The sequence below is a fragment of the Rana temporaria genome, chromosome 2 (assembly GCF_905171775.1).
Source record: "Rana temporaria chromosome 2, aRanTem1.1, whole genome shotgun sequence".
Taxonomy (NCBI): Eukaryota; Metazoa; Chordata; class Amphibia; order Anura; family Ranidae; genus Rana; species Rana temporaria.
Genome location: NC_053490.1, coordinates 170,492,013 through 170,507,627, shown reverse-complemented (window position 1 = coordinate 170,507,627; position 15,615 = coordinate 170,492,013). Strand labels below are relative to the sequence as shown.

General features: G+C 43.1%; 1 protein-coding gene across 2 annotated transcripts; it reads left to right on the top strand.

Annotated features, from left to right (window-relative positions):
• Positions 1–1,054: 1,054 nt before the first annotated feature.
• LHFPL5 (LHFPL tetraspan subfamily member 5) lies at positions 1,055–15,146 on the top strand. Of its 2 annotated transcripts, XM_040341393.1 has the most exons (4): positions 1,055–2,314; positions 6,892–7,336; positions 9,879–10,115; positions 15,015–15,146. In XM_040341393.1, the coding sequence occupies exons 2-4, from the start codon at positions 6,925–6,927 to the stop codon at positions 15,029–15,031; spliced, it is 666 nt and encodes a 221-aa protein (XP_040197327.1). In that variant the 5' UTR covers positions 1,055–2,314; positions 6,892–6,924; the 3' UTR covers positions 15,032–15,146. The 2 variants fall into 2 exon arrangements, with proteins under 2 accessions (XP_040197327.1, XP_040197328.1); XM_040341394.1 differs by lacking the exon at positions 1,055–2,314 and having other exon boundaries at positions 6,754–7,336.
• Positions 15,147–15,615: the final 469 nt, after the last annotated feature.

Genomic DNA, 15,615 nt, shown 5'->3' with positions numbered 1-15,615 from the left:
TGCAGGTGAACACCTGACTGATAATTATGAAACCACTCCCATTAGACTCACTTTCCCACATGGGCACAGAGAAACACAAAGGGATTTCTTCAGAATAACAAAAGGTAGGAATGTGCAACAAAGTTTCATAAAATCCTTGCAATGTACATATATCACCAAGGGGGAATGTTTTTTTTCTCAACAAAAGTGGAGTTACGCTTTAAGGAAAACCATGGCATGCATGTTAACTTGTTTTGCAAGGTGTATCTAAACCTAAGAACAAAAATTTCATATTTTGCAGCTTACCAAACCTTAGATGTGGTGGCTGTATCTGTTTTCTATTTTAGGCTTTTCTTTTTTTTCACCTGGTGTTCAAGACAATAAAACACTTTCTGTCTTAGGGCGGCTACACTCACCTCTCCACTGTATCAATGGAGGAACAGCATAGCCACCTTTTTACAGCAGCATTGTCTTTTTTTTTTATAATCAAATTTTTTATTTTATTTTGGATCTCAACATATCCATTCAATATTATACATTCTTGTATTCCATATTTCAGTAGTTTACATTAAAAACATAAACATTACACGAATGAACTGGGTACACAACTATCTTGGCGAAAATTTACCAACTATATTACCCCCCCCCCCCCCAAAGAGAGAGAGAAAAAAAGAAATTGATAGTAGAAAATGCCCATCATTGGTATTTTTTGGGGGAAGGGGGCTATTGCCCCATTGTTGGTATCATGGGAAGCAATAGTGCCCCATTATTGGTATTAGTGGAAGGAAGAGTGCGCATCATTGGTGTCAGTAAAAGGAATAGTGCCCCATCATTGGTTTCAGTGAATGGAACAGTGTCCTATTGTTGGTATCAGTGACAGGAATTATGAACCATCATTGGTGTCAGTGGGAGGATAGTAATGTACATAGTAATGTAGTAATGTATATATAGTAATGTATACCTGTGGGAGGAACATTGCCCCAAGGGCCGGATACAGGCAAACAAAGGGCCACATCTGGCCCCTGATCCACAGTTTGGAGACCACTGGGCGTATTTGTTTGTAATTGAAGAAATCTCAGTCTTCCATGTTTTTTTTGTTTTTTTTACTTTTGTAAGGGTGGGGGAACCCTGGGAGTTTTGCTAGATATTTCAAAAGAAACCTGGGAGAGGTTTAGTCACTACAAGAGTGTGGTACAACATATCTCAGCCATGCAAGACAGAACTGTTTTGGTTATACCTCAGTAGGCTCTGACAGCTCAGAATTTGAGTATACAAGAGGTCTAAAATAGGTTCCTGTCAGGGACTCTGTGAGAAACTTTGACAGGTTAGGGGTGGTAATCTACAAGGTTTAGCAGCCAGACAGAAGGAAGAAAGAGCAGATCTATTACATAAACTTGGTAAAGTCTTTAAAGATAGAGAATACCTTTTGGCCATGGGAGATAGCCCCCAAAGATTAGGAAGGCTTAGCCCAGCAGAGGTGAGAGAGTTTCTGCAGCAGGATAAGAATCTCAGGTTGCAGGAGGCTCTGACGAAGAGGAATTTCTTGAAACGCGTTACCCAGTCTACGTCTTCATGGAGGTAGTCCAATGTCACGTGGACAGTTTTTATGGACCTATGTGAAGGAATTTTTTTATATGCTTTTACCAAGTCAATGTTTGTGAGTATGATACTTACCTTTGTATCAAATAAATAACTGTTTATTGAGGATAATGTGCTAGGTCCACACACCTTCTGTTTATTTTCCTGTTCCAGAGTTTTGGATTCCCCAATCTGTGGAGAGCAGCGAGAAGTGCAATATCCAACAATTAGAGTCAAAGCAGAGAGTGCATGGTCATGTAGAGGCACATTACACAGCGCAGGAGATTGATTGGTTCTGTTTTTGGATAGTGAATGCAGGGTCCTAGGTTTAGAAACACTTTAAGAGTTTTTTTAAAGGAAAATAAAAATAAAGAATATAATACAATTATCTGTTGTTATAAACATGGCATGAAATCCCTAGTAATCCTGTAGCCAGGAGCAAACTTAAATACAGAGAAATCATTTGTAAGGAGATTACCTGTATTCCCACAATGCACTGGTGTAGTGGGGGATGCATGGAAACTCTGATCAGATGCTAAAGGAAGGAACACACAGATGACACCGTACACTGGCTCATCATGAATAATGGAGAGGGCATAACGTTACACCAGTATCGTCTTATTAGGTTTCATTGTTACCAGAGTCACATTTTGAACTCTGTTTCCAAGTGCAGTTGGACTTTTGGATCATCGGTTTATTTTACTATGAAACGTCAACTCAACAAAAGCATTTGATTTGATCAGCATTACAATTTAAGGTCAGTTTGATTGTACTACTTTTTATATTTAAAGCAGTAAATTAGTTATTAAACCAATAAGTAAAATTAAAGTTTGCCGAAATACTGAAACATTTTCTTAATTTGATACACGCATAAGGATTATTTGTTGTCTACCTGTCTACATTTTGGTTACTTAATGAAATAATAAACTGTATCAAACAATACAGTTGAAGTTTGTGCATAAATGTTATTGTACCTATTTATTTGGATATATGGCCAACAGCAATAGATGTCACCAAAGTTGCAAAGTGTGAAAAAATGCAATTGAGATTAAGTAATTCATTTAAATAAATGGGGCAAAAATTGTAAATTACATACATTTTTTTTTATATTTACTTCCCTGCTTTGCCCTGTGTATAAATCCACAAGTTAGAGACAGTACAGTTAAGGTTATCATACATTGCACTTGCAATTTGTATGTAACAAGGCAGAGATCATTTAAAGGTTTCTATCTATCTATCTATCTATCTATCTATCTATCTATCTATCTATCTATCTGTCTATCTATATACATATACAGGTGCATCTCATAAAATTAGAATATCATCAAAAAGTTAATTTATTTCAGTAATTCAATTCAAAAAGTGAAACTCCTATATTTTATATAGATGTGTTACACACAGGGTGATATATTTCAAGCCTTTCTCTATTGTGTGTATCTTACAGCTAGTGAAAACCCCAAGTTCTGTATCTCAGAAAATTTGAATATTACATAAGACCAATAAAAAAAGGATTTGTAATACAGAAATGTTGGCTTAGTGAAAAAGATGTCCAAGTACAGTAGAGAATGCACTCAATACTTAGTCGAGCTCCATTTGCATGAATTACTGCATCAATGCGGCGTGGCATGGAGGTCATGAGCCTGTGGCACTTCAGAGGTGTTATGGAAGCCTGGGTTGCTTTTATAGCGGCATTCAGCTTGTCTGTATTGCTGGGTCTGGTGTCTCTCATCTCCCTCTTGACAATACCCTACATATTCTATATGGGGTTTAGGTCAGACGAGTTTCCTGCCCATAAAGCACAGTGATACTGCAATCATTAAACCAGGTATTGGTACTTTTGGCAGTGTGGCCAGGTGCCAAGTCTTGCTGGAAAATGAAATCAGCACCTCCATAAAGCTGGTCAGCAGAGTGAAGTATGGAGTGCTCTAGAATTTCCTGGTAGAGGGCTGCGCTGACTTTGGACTTGAAAAAAAAACAGTGGACCAACCAACACCAGCATCCCAGAATCTGGAGGAAGAGTGAAGAGGCACAGAATCCAAGTTGCATGAGGTCCAGTGTGAGGTTTCCACAGTCAGTGATGATTTGGGGAGCCATGTCATCTGCTAGTGTTGGTCCACTGAGTTTTTATCAAGTCCAAAGTAAGTGCAGCCCTCTACCAGGAAATTCGAGAGCACTTCAGCCTTCGCTCTGCTGACCAGCTTTATGGAGATGCTGATGCAACTATTCAAAAACATCCATATCTAAACATCAGCTTTATAGTTAACCTGTGAGGATAGAAATAAGGCAGCTGCAATAACTAACTTGGTTTTAAGCGGTGCAGGCCCCAGGGCAATCAAAGTAAAGCCTGATAAACACTATTGGGTATTTTTTCCATCCAGCGTTAGTATAGCGATTACCCCCGCTAAGTTGTGTTCTGACAGGGGGACGCAGGGGATGCCCCCCCCGGGTTTTCCAGCATGCTCGTCCGACAGTAGCCAGCCAAACTTCAGACTAGCTTCCGTACACACTGGTCGAATGTTGTCTGGCATTTTGTCTGTGTGTACAGTGAGTCAACAGAACAGTGACTGTTATTAGAAGTCTGAGTATAAGTTTTCTTTCAAATAACCTGAGCTGCAAAGCAAGTTGCTCTGCTGTGCTGGCTCATAAAAAAATCCAACGGTGCTTTGCGAATCCCTTGTCAAAAATGAAATGTTTATATTTATAATGTGCACATACAAAAAAAATCAATGGAATTTTTTTTTTACCTCAAACCATTCAATTTTCTATTTACTAAGACCTCATGCTCACTGGGTGGTGTTTAGGTGCGGGCGGAAGGTACAGGCACACTATCTAGCCCCTCTGCCGACAACCTGTAAAAGTCTATGAAAGGCTGATAACTGGATAGTGCGCCAAATGGTACTTATGTTTAGGGCAGTATGTGTCTAGGGACAAATGCCCAGAATGCAAGAAGCATTTTTTTCCTGGGTTCATATGGCTCTAAATATTAGTAACGCTAGGTGCAATGATGATGTGATAAAGGGCGCTCCCAATACAATCACTGAAATTGCAAAGAGTGATCTATGCAAATAATATGTATACGCTTGTAACCTTGTTTAAACGTGTATTAGCGAATTGCTTCACTTTATACATGTGCACAAATGTTTAAAAAATGTGTATATATAGTTTATATTTGCTCAAAACAAATATGTCATAAAAAGTTCAAAACAGCTCCAGAAATCTTTTTGGATGAATCTGCTCCAAACACCATGTGGAAAAAAAAAATCAGTTTTCCAGATAAAATGTGTGACTTTTCACCCAAAGTGACAACAAAATGCACTCACCAGATGGCTCTGGCCAGCAAGTGACCATAAAGCAAGAAGTAGCTCCTCAATCCCTGGAAACTATTCAACGATCTCCTCCCAAACGATCATTCACACGTGTGGTGAACCAGGTCGAATGAGCCTGGGAACAGCCAGATCAAATCCTTAGTATCTATCCTCCGCTTCAATCACCCACACCTGCAAGGCAAGCTCCGCCAAAAAGAGCCAGGGAAGGCAGATATGTAGGCCCAGATTCTCGTAGATGGGGCGTATCTCTGCGGCGGCGTAACGTATGTCATTTACGTTACGCCGCCGCAAGTTTTTCATGCAAGTGCTTTATTCACAAAGCACTTGTGTGTAAAGTTGCGGCAGCGTAGCGTAAATCACGCGGCGTAAGGCTGCGTAATTCAAATTCGGCGGGTATGGGGCGTGTTTCATTTAAATGAAGCGCGTCCCCTTGCCGAATGAACTGCGCATGCGCCACCCGTAAAAAATCCCAGGGTGCATTGCTCCAAATGACGGCGCAAGGACGTCATTGTTTTCAACGTGAACGTAAATGGCGTCCAGCCCCATTCACTGACGACTTACGCAAATGACTTTACTTTTCAAATTTCGACGCGGGAACGACGGCCATACTTAACATTGGTTGCGCCTCATATAGCAGGAGCAACTTTACGCCGGGACAAGCCTAACGTAAACGTCGTAACTTTACTGCGTCGGCCACGCGTACGTTCGGGAATTCGCATATCTAGCTAATTTGCATACTCAACGGGGAAAACAACGGAGGCGACACCTAGTGGACAAAAAAAATTGCATTTAAGATCCGACGGCGTAAGAGCCTTACGCCTGTCGGATCTAATGGTTATCTATGCGTAACTGATTCTAATAATCAGTAGCATAGATACGACAGCCGAGATTAGGACTTACGACGGCGTACATGGCGTTGCGCCGTCGTAAGCCCTTTGAGAATCAGGGCCAAAGTGTAGTATCACTTGTTTATTGTTAAAAATGTCACTTACAATTTTTCCCGCAGGGGAGCGAAAGTGACGTGAAGTGCGTATCAGACCTAGCTTCATGCAGCCCTCTCCAGCCACAACCTTCTCATAGAGTTTGACAGGCTGCGGGTAATGGGGCTGGAGGTAACACCTGTGCTCTCTGCCCGCCCGCACATAAATGTGGAAGCCTCATGCAGCGGGGCTAAGCACCAAATGTGCATGAGGACTAAGCAGTGTTGCCAACCTACCAGATTTAAATTTACTGACAAATCACCCTAAATTTACTGGCACAGACAGGTTTTTACTGGCATTTCTAAAATTTAAGAAATTACCATTTTAAGTGCAAAGGTCAGTATTTAGGCTACGAAAAAGTACAATATGCAATTAGCAATAAGATTTAGGATGCATAATAAGGCAAAAAACATATTTCTTATTTTATTTTCGATATAGTAAATAAGTAGCTCAGGGACAGGATTCAGAAGGGTAAGCAATTAGATTGGGTCAGGCACACACCTATGAAACTGACTCTCACAATGACAGCAGTGTGCAGCAGCACAGATCACCGACATGACATGTCCCCTCCTGAGTCACACCGACAGTCACTCTCCACACCAGGTGATCCCTCCAGTCTAAACAGCACTGACAGTCCCGCTCCCAGCCTGCCTTGATCCTGACCCACACACAAGGCTCTTGCTGCTCTGCTTGGCTCCCTTGCACCATGACATCACAGGACATGCTCAGGCACCGCCTCCGCCATAGCCGTCCAAACACACTGTAGCAGGCATTCAGAGGGTCTCAGCCGGCTCTGGCCCTAGCTAAATGTCAGAGCCATATTTTTTTACTGGCAACCTTTTCCATTTACTGGCAGGAGAAAATTGCCTGTTTTTTACTGGCTGCCAGTAAAAAATACTGACGGTTGGGACTAAGATAGCAGTGGTACATGTTAAACAGAAGTATTTGTATCAGATATCATCACAATTCACTGCTGATGCCATCACAACCTGACATTGTTATAACATTGTCTCTCTATAATGTTTTAGATTTGTGAAGAATAACACTGAGCTGCATTCACCATGCCTCCGTTGCTGCCTGCACAAGAAGCAGCTAAAATATACCACACCAACTATGTTCGCAACGCTCGTGCCATTGGTGTCTTGTGGGCCGTATTCACTATAGTCTTCTCCGTTATCATGGTGGAAGTGTTCATTCAGCCATATTGGATTGGAGACAGCTTGAATACACCTCAAGCTGGTTACTTTGGACTGTTTAGCTACTGTATAGGCAATGCATTGACCTCAGAGCTCATCTGCAAAGGAGGCGCCTTGGACTTTGAATCTGTACCTTCAGGAGCCTTCAAAACAGCCATGTTTTTTGTAGGAGTGTCAATGTTTTTGGTGGTGGGCTCCATGCTGGCATTTGGCCTTTTCTTCTTCTGCAATTCAGCAACAGTGTACAAGATCTGTGCATGGATGCAGCTGGCTTCAGGTAAATGTTCACACTATTTAAATGAAACTGGGTATACACATTGACATATTGTTCAACCTGTGGGCTAAACTAAAATAATTGAACAGATCTTGCCATCCACGTTATACATTGCAGATGGAAGAATCTCCCACTACAGCTATTGTATTCTGAGAGCCACAGCTGGCACCTGTCTGAATATCGAAGCAGCGGCTGCATCTGACTGGATAATGCTTCTGTTTGGCTGACAATTTTCTGCCAGACTCTGATGCCGCGTACGCACGGTCGTTTTTCGGGAAGAAAAAAAATGTCCAAAAAACAACGTTTTTCCAACTTCATCATTAAAAACGATGTTGCCCACACACCATCGTTTTTAAAAAATGATGAACAAAGCGCGGTGACGTACAACACGTACGACGGCACTCTAAAGGGGAAGTTCTATTCGCCTTTGGGCTGCTTTAGCTGATTCCTTGTTAGTAAAAGACGATTCACGCTTTTTTGTCTGTTACAGCATGATGAATGTGCTTACTCCATTATGAATGGTAGTTTTACCTGAATGAGCGCTCCCGTCTCATAACTTGCTTCTGGGCATGCGCGGGTTTAAAACGTCGTTTTTGCCCACACACGATCATTTTTAACAACACGAAAAAAAATGCAGCATGTTCGAAAAAAAATGTTGTCCACACACGATCATTTTAAATTACGTTTTTAAAAAACTTTGTTTTTTTTAATGCCGAAAAACAATCGTGTGTACGCGGCATGAGTTTTATTCAAAGGATGTCAGGTGAAAGGCAGCCAACAGACCCACCCAAGTTTAGGAACCGGACAAAATGTATATAGTGTGTTTGCAGCCTTAAGCTGACCATAGATGGATCGAATCTTCGGTCAGCAGGGACCGGTCGAGATTTGATCCGTCTATGGGCAGGCTGATTGTACTGAAGCCAGTAGTGATTATTGTGTTCTGCTGGCAGGGAAGGCTTCAAATCCGCAGAACACAGGTGCTGCATGAGGGATACTCCCATCAACACTGATGTGTTGATGGGGGGAATCAAACAATTTTCTTTCCTTCCACCTCTGGTAGAAGGAAAGAAAATCACATACTCTGTGGACTGCTTTAGCATAATAAAAAGGTCAGTGTTATTTTTATTAGGTATATCAATATTTTACTGCAATTTTGTGCTGTCAGCCTGTCTTGTAATTCTACACTAATGCCGCGTACACGCGATCGGAAATTCCGAGAACAAAACCGTGAATTTTTTTCAGACGGACTTTTGTCTTAAACTTGTCTTGCATACACACGGTCACACAAAACTTGTTGGAAATTCCAAACGTCAAGAACGCGGTGACGTACAACACTACGACGAGCCAAGAAAAATTAAGTTCAATGATTCCGAGCATGCGTAGGATTTTTGTGCGTCAGAATTGCATACAATCGGAATTTCCGACAAGAACATTTCTTGTCGGGAAAATTTGAGAACCAGCTCTCAAATTTTTGTGGTCGGAAATTCCAACAACAAATGTCCGATGGGGCCTACACACGGTCGGAATTTCCGACCAAAAGCTCACATCGAACATTTATTGTCGGAATTTCCGATCGTGTGTACACGGTATAAGGGTTCATTCACATGGACACCTAAAACACTGTGCTTAGATTCATTCAGCGTAATTTTGTACACATCTAAATGCAGCACTATAGTTATCCTTGAAGCTATACACACAGCGGCATCTACAAGCAAAAACGGGTGCGGCGTAAACGTAAATGCGGCGGGCGTAAGCGCGCCTAATTCAAATTTGGCTGAGGGGCGTGTTTTATGTTAATATGGGTTGACCTGATGTGATTGACGTTTTTTAGGAACGGCGCATGCGCCGTCCGTGTACATATCCCATGTGTGCATTACGGCAAAGTACGCCGCAAGGACCTATTGGTTTCAACGTGGACGTAAATTACGTCCAGCCCTATTCACGGACGACTTACGCAAACGACGTAAAATTTTCAAATTTCGACGCGAGAACGACGGCCATACTTAACATTACTAGTAGCTATTTGATGGAATAACTATACGCCTGAAAATGCCTTACGTAAACGGCGTATCTGTACAGCGTCGGCCGGGCGTACGTTCGTGAATCGGCGTATCTAGTGATTTACATATTCTACGCCGACCGCAATGGAAGCGCCACCTAGCGGCCAGCCTAAAAATTACACTTTAGGTTACGACGGTGTAAGACACTTACGCCGCTCGTATCTTAGCCTAATTTTCTGGTTACCAGAATACGCTTAAATTTGCGTCGGCGCAGATTCAGACTTAGGCTGGCGTATCTACTGATACGCCAGCCTAAGTCTATCTGAATCTGCCTATAAGTGTCTAAACATTGTATGCATCCTAACATGCCTAAACAAGATAACCTTAGGTGCATATTTTATGCAGGATCGTATGATGGCTCTGCCAGAAAGACCCTGCATTCCATGCACAATATATGCATATGCCCATGTGAATGAAGCCTCAACCTTTTTAGTCCTGCCAATATGATTGTACACTGAAGATGTTGTTTTTTGTTGTCCTCGCAGCTGCCGGCTTGATGATTGGCTGCCTTATTTACCCTGATGGGTGGGACTCTGCAGAAGTGAAACGCATGTGTGGGGACAAGACTGATAAATACTCACTAGGAGCATGCACAATACGCTGGGCATATATCCTAGCTATCATTGCCATTCTGGATGCCCTCATTCTCGCTTTTTTGGCCTTTGTCCTTGGGAACAGACAAGATAGTTTGCTGCCAGAGGATTTCAAGATCCAGAGCAAAGGTTAGAATTCAGTTTTTATTGCCAATTTCTGTAACGTTACACAATTAATAAAATATCCCAAATATAATTCAAATGAGAAAGTAATGCAACAAAAAGCATATGTACAAAATAAAAAATATAGCTGCACAAATTCACAACTTAAAGTGGAGGTTCACCCAAAAAATCTATTTTTTACATTAGATTGAGGCCAATTACTGGAGGCAGAATCGGGTGTTTTGTTTAAAATCAATGCAGTACATACCGTTTTAGAGATAGATGTTCTCCTCCGCTTCCGGGTATGGTCTGCGGGACTGGGCGTTCCTATTTGATTGACAGCCTTCCGACCGTCGCATACAGCACATCACCAGAGCCCCACCGACGTTCGGCAACTCGTGACGCGCTGTATGCGACCGTCGGAAGGCTGTCAATCAAATAGGAACGCCCAGTCCCGAAGACCATACCCGGAAGCGGCGGAGAACATCTATCTGTAAAACGGTAAGTACTGCATTGATTTAAAAAAAAAAAAACACCCGATTCTGCTTCCCGTAATTAGACCCAATCTAATGTTAAAAAATTTTTTTCGGGTGAACCCCCGCTTTAAGAAAAATCTTAAAGGGGTTGTAAAGGTACGATTTGTTTCCCCTAAATGACTTCCTTTACCTTAGTGCAGTCCTCCTTCACTTACCTCATCCTTTGATTTTGCTTTTAAATGTCCTTATTCCTTCTGAGAAATCCTCACTTCCTGTTCTTCTGTCTGTAACTTCACACAGTAATGCAAGGCTTTCTCCCTGGTGTAGAGTGTCATGCTCGCCCCCTCCCTTGGACTACAGGAGAGTCAGGACGCCCACTAACACACAGCCTCTTTTCTCTATCTGCAACATAGAGAGCGTCCTGACTCTCCTGCAGTCCAAGGGAGGGGGCGAGCACGACACTCCACACCATTACCAAAATCATTATTTGTGTGTTATATTTGGTAATGTTCTTGCTTTATCTTTGACAACAGATGCCTGTCAAAACCGGATACCCGCTCCCCCCCCCCCAAAAAAAAAATGATATGCCAAATGTGGCATGTCATGGGGTCACGAGTACTCAAAGCAGAAGTTCCATTTTTGGGTGGAACTCCCCCTTAAGGCTGATTTACTAAAGGATTTGAATAAAAACAGTGTGAAGATTCACTCCAATTATCCAATCCTATGGAAATAAAACCTCTATTTACATATTTTATCTGCACATGATTGGATAATTGAAGTGAATATGCACACCTTTCATTTTTCTTCATTCATGTTCCAAACACATCGGATAAACAAGCCACCATGCTGAAATATCTTGTAAAGAGACACGGCATTCAGAATAGGAGTGGTTTACAACATCTCTAACATCTCCTACTAATGTGAGGAAGGAAGCATGGGAGCTGTCATGCAGGGGCGGACTGACCATTCGGGCACTGCCCGACGGCCCCATGCCACTAGGGGGCCCCATCAGGGTTGTCAGCCTTAGTAAAGCCAGGGACAGAATGTGAAAATCTGTGTTTTTTTTTTTTAAATCCCAAGATTATAGCTGCCCCGCCTCTCCAGTACCTTTTCAGTTTGTGTGTGTGTGTCTGTGTGTGTATACTGTGTATGTATACTATGTGTGTGTGTTTCTACTGTGTGGCCCCATAATCTCCTATTGCCCGGGGGTTTCATAATCTCCTATTGCCCGGGGGCCCCATGAGTTATGCCTATACTTTCCAAAGCACTGTACAATTTCTCCCAGGTTCTCAAGGAGCCTATATACTGTTGCACTAAATATGACAAGAAAAATAGAGGAGGCTTTGTGTTTTCTACAGTGATGAAAGCCTTAGGGCAGTGAAGGCGAACCTTGGCACTCCAGATGTTTTGGAACTACATTTACCATGATGCTACACTACACTGCAGAGTGCATGAGCAGGGCTGCTGATAGAAATCATGGGGCCCCGTACAGCCTACCTGACGGGGCCCCCATTCAGCTCCACCCCTTGTCCCTCCTTCAGCCCCACCGCCTGCCAATGCTGTAATGTGCTGCAGACAATGCCACCCATGATGCTAATGCCATAAAACATGTGCTGCCTGCTGACAGTGACACCCATGCCGCCAATGCCATATTGTGCTGTAGACAGTGCTCACTAGGCCACCAATGGCATAATGCCATTGGCGGCATGGGTGGCACTGTCTCTGCAGGCAGCACATGCGTTATGGCATTAGCGTTACGGGTGGCACTGTCTGCAGCACATTACAGCATTGGCGGTATGGGTGGCACTGTCTCTGCATGCAGCACATGCATTATGGCCCATAACACATGTGCTACCTGCAGACAGTGCCACCCATGCGGACAATGCCATATTGTGCTGCAGACACTGCCACCCATGCTGCCAATGGCATAATTCTACTGGCAGCATGGGTGGCACTGTCTCTGCAGGCAGCACATGCGTTATGACAAACGGCTGTTTGGCTGGTTGGTCATTTTTTTTATGTTCAGGTTGCCGGGCCCCCCTGCTGGCCGGGCCCGGTACAACTGGGCCAGTTGTACTGGCCTATCAGCGGCCCTGTGCATGAGCATCATGGGAAATGTAGTTCCAAAACATCTTGGGTGCCAAGGTTCGCCATCACTGCCTTAGGGGGACATTTAAGAGCAGTGGTATGGCCATATAAAAAGAAAAATCTAAGCATTGTGCTTTACAAATAAGTATTGTGACTGTGAAAAAAAAAGCCGGGAGGAGAGTCTGGTCACGTGACCGGTCAATCACATAACCAGATGTCCTCCAATCACCAAATTCTCTTTGCTGCTCTAAGCAAAGAACACTCCATGGGGAATCCCAGGCTCCACGCTACGGCCCGCATATTATGAATAGGTCACATTCAGGGCTATTGTTAGAAATCACGGGGCCCCATACAGCCTACCTGACAGGCCCCCTCAGCCAGAAGTGACTGAGGACATAGATTTATCAGTCCCTTTCTTTGCAGCCTCAGTTGCAAAGATTAATGAATTGGAAGCGCTCTGAAGCTTTGTGCTCATTCACAAACTGAAGCATAGTAAACACAGTTTACTATGCTTCAGCGAGGAATGGACACAGGAGTGATTGGTACCAATCGCTCACTTTGTTAATTTAGGAAATGTAGGAGCCAATCATTTATATATTTACCAGTCCGTTCCCCCACTCTTCATCCTGGAACATTCCCCTGTGTGCTTGCAGCAGCTGCCGGCAGGAGAGGAGGGAAGCCAGAAGTGCTGCGGAGGAAAGGGGCACACAAGGGGTCCTGGATGGCAGATGGAAGGGGTGCATGTGCTAAAACCAATCCCCTGTAGTGCAGCCAGAGGGAGAAGCTGGCAGCATTGCATGAAAAGGCAGAAGAGGATTGGTGTCTGCAATAAGACAGTACAGCTGGACCTCCTGCTTAGCAGGAACTGATGGGGCCCGGGCCCAGTACAGAAGGGCTGGCTGTACTGCCTTCTCAGCGGCCCTGGTCACATTATAGAGTTTATAGACTGATCGCATTATAGACTTGCACTATCCGCTCTCTGTTATAAATCGCTCCCTTAGCGTTATTTTGAAAGCCTGTTTAAGGCATGTTCTAGTGCTGAACATCCTTCCTGATTGTCTGTTACCATAAGAACAGAATACAGGTTAGAGGCTCAAATGTTATTAAGAATTTCAGAACATCACTGAAACACCAACCTCTCCTGCAGCCTAAGGTTCTTACAAAGGATGAAACTTAATAATAAAGGACGTGTCTGAAAATTATGTTTAAAAAAAAAAAAAAAAAAAACAATGCTTATCTTCTCTATCTGTAACCTGTACACCACTGTTGTATCAAAGACTACAAGCGTCATCAAAGCAGGTACACAATGTGATTCCGAGGACAGAAAAGAGTCCCTTCAAAATATCTGAAACTCATTGGTATTTGTATTATTAAAGTGGTTGTAAACCTCAGACATGAACAAAGCATATCCTTCTATAGTGTGTACTTATCTCAATAAAGAGCACTAAGTGTAATTTCTTTCTGCTGTTTTGTTCCTCTGCTATCTCCATTTTCTTTTTCTGCAATCTGCATGAATCCCTTCTGACAAGTTTTTCTGACACCATGAGAGAAAAGCTGACAAGGGAGGCCACAGTCTGTGATTGACAGCCTTATCTCTGTTCCCGTGTGCTGTATGAAGGGGGGTGTGTCCCTTCCCTCCAATGAACTATCTTCACTAATGTAATGCCAACTCCCTGCCTCCTGCTTTTCAGAGCGAAGAGATCCTGTGTAAATTCTGCACTTTGAATGAATGTAGGGGAAAGAGGGCTGTAGATAGACAGGTACCACCTATGTAAGAGGATTTGTTTCATCTCTGTGTATCACCTAAGGGCTCTTTCACACGGGCGGCTCGTTCAGGTCCGCCTGCCAGTTTTTTAGGCGGACCTGAACGGGCGCTCCGTGCTCCTCTATGGAGCCGCGGATGTCAGCTGTGACATGCCCGCTGACATCCGACCCGCCAAAGTGTGACGGAGGAAAAACCTACTTTTCCATCCGTCTGGCGGATTGGATCGGGTGAACACGGACATACGGTCCGTGTTCATCCGATCCCCCCCATAGGGGAGAGCGGAGAAAAGACAGGGCGGTCCCTGCACAGTGTGCGGGGACCGCCCTGTCATCCGCCGGCTCAGTGGGGACATACGGAGCGATCCTCGCTGAGCAAGCAGAGGTTCACAGGGCGGATCATTACTGATCCGCCCCGTGTGAAAGGGGCCTTAAGCTGGTCACTTGACCAGGTATATGTTAGGGTTTACAACCACTTTAAGTGCAGATAGCCAGTAGGGTTTGGGTTGTGATTCTTAATAGGAGTACATTTCTGTGTGTTTGGGTTGGGCTTAGCTGTGTAATAAGGCACTGACTTTTTCTTTTTTCTTATGTTTTACAGAAGATGAGGGTGGCTGAAAAGAAATGCAGCTCAAGAACATGTCGAGCTGTGTGTTATGTATGTATGTAGTGGACATAACCTTGGAGTTAACACATTCGCTGAGTAAGAAGAAAATACAGGAAGTGAAATGTGTGTGTTGTCTCACCTGTTAATTCTCTTTAAGGATACTGTGAGCATTAAACTTGGCCAGTTACACTTCGAAAACTATTTAATTTTCACAAAACACAGTTTTTATACTTGAGTATCATATCTTTGTTAGAAACTGAAAGAAAATATTAACCACTCGCTGACCGCCCTATAGCAGATTTACTGCTACAGGAATATAATTTTTTTTTTTGTTTTCAAAATTGTCAGTCATTCTTTGTTTATAGCGCAAAAAAAAAAAAAAAAACCCAGAGGTAATCAAATATCACCAAAACAAAGCTCTATTTGTGGGGAGGGGAAAAAGGACATACGTTTTATTTGGGTACAACCTTGCACAACCGCGCAATTGTCAGTTGAAGTAATGCAGTGCCATATCACAAAATATTACCTGGGATTGAAGGGGGTAAACCTTCCGGAGGTGAAGCGGTTCAAAAACCTGTGCAATTTTCATATTATT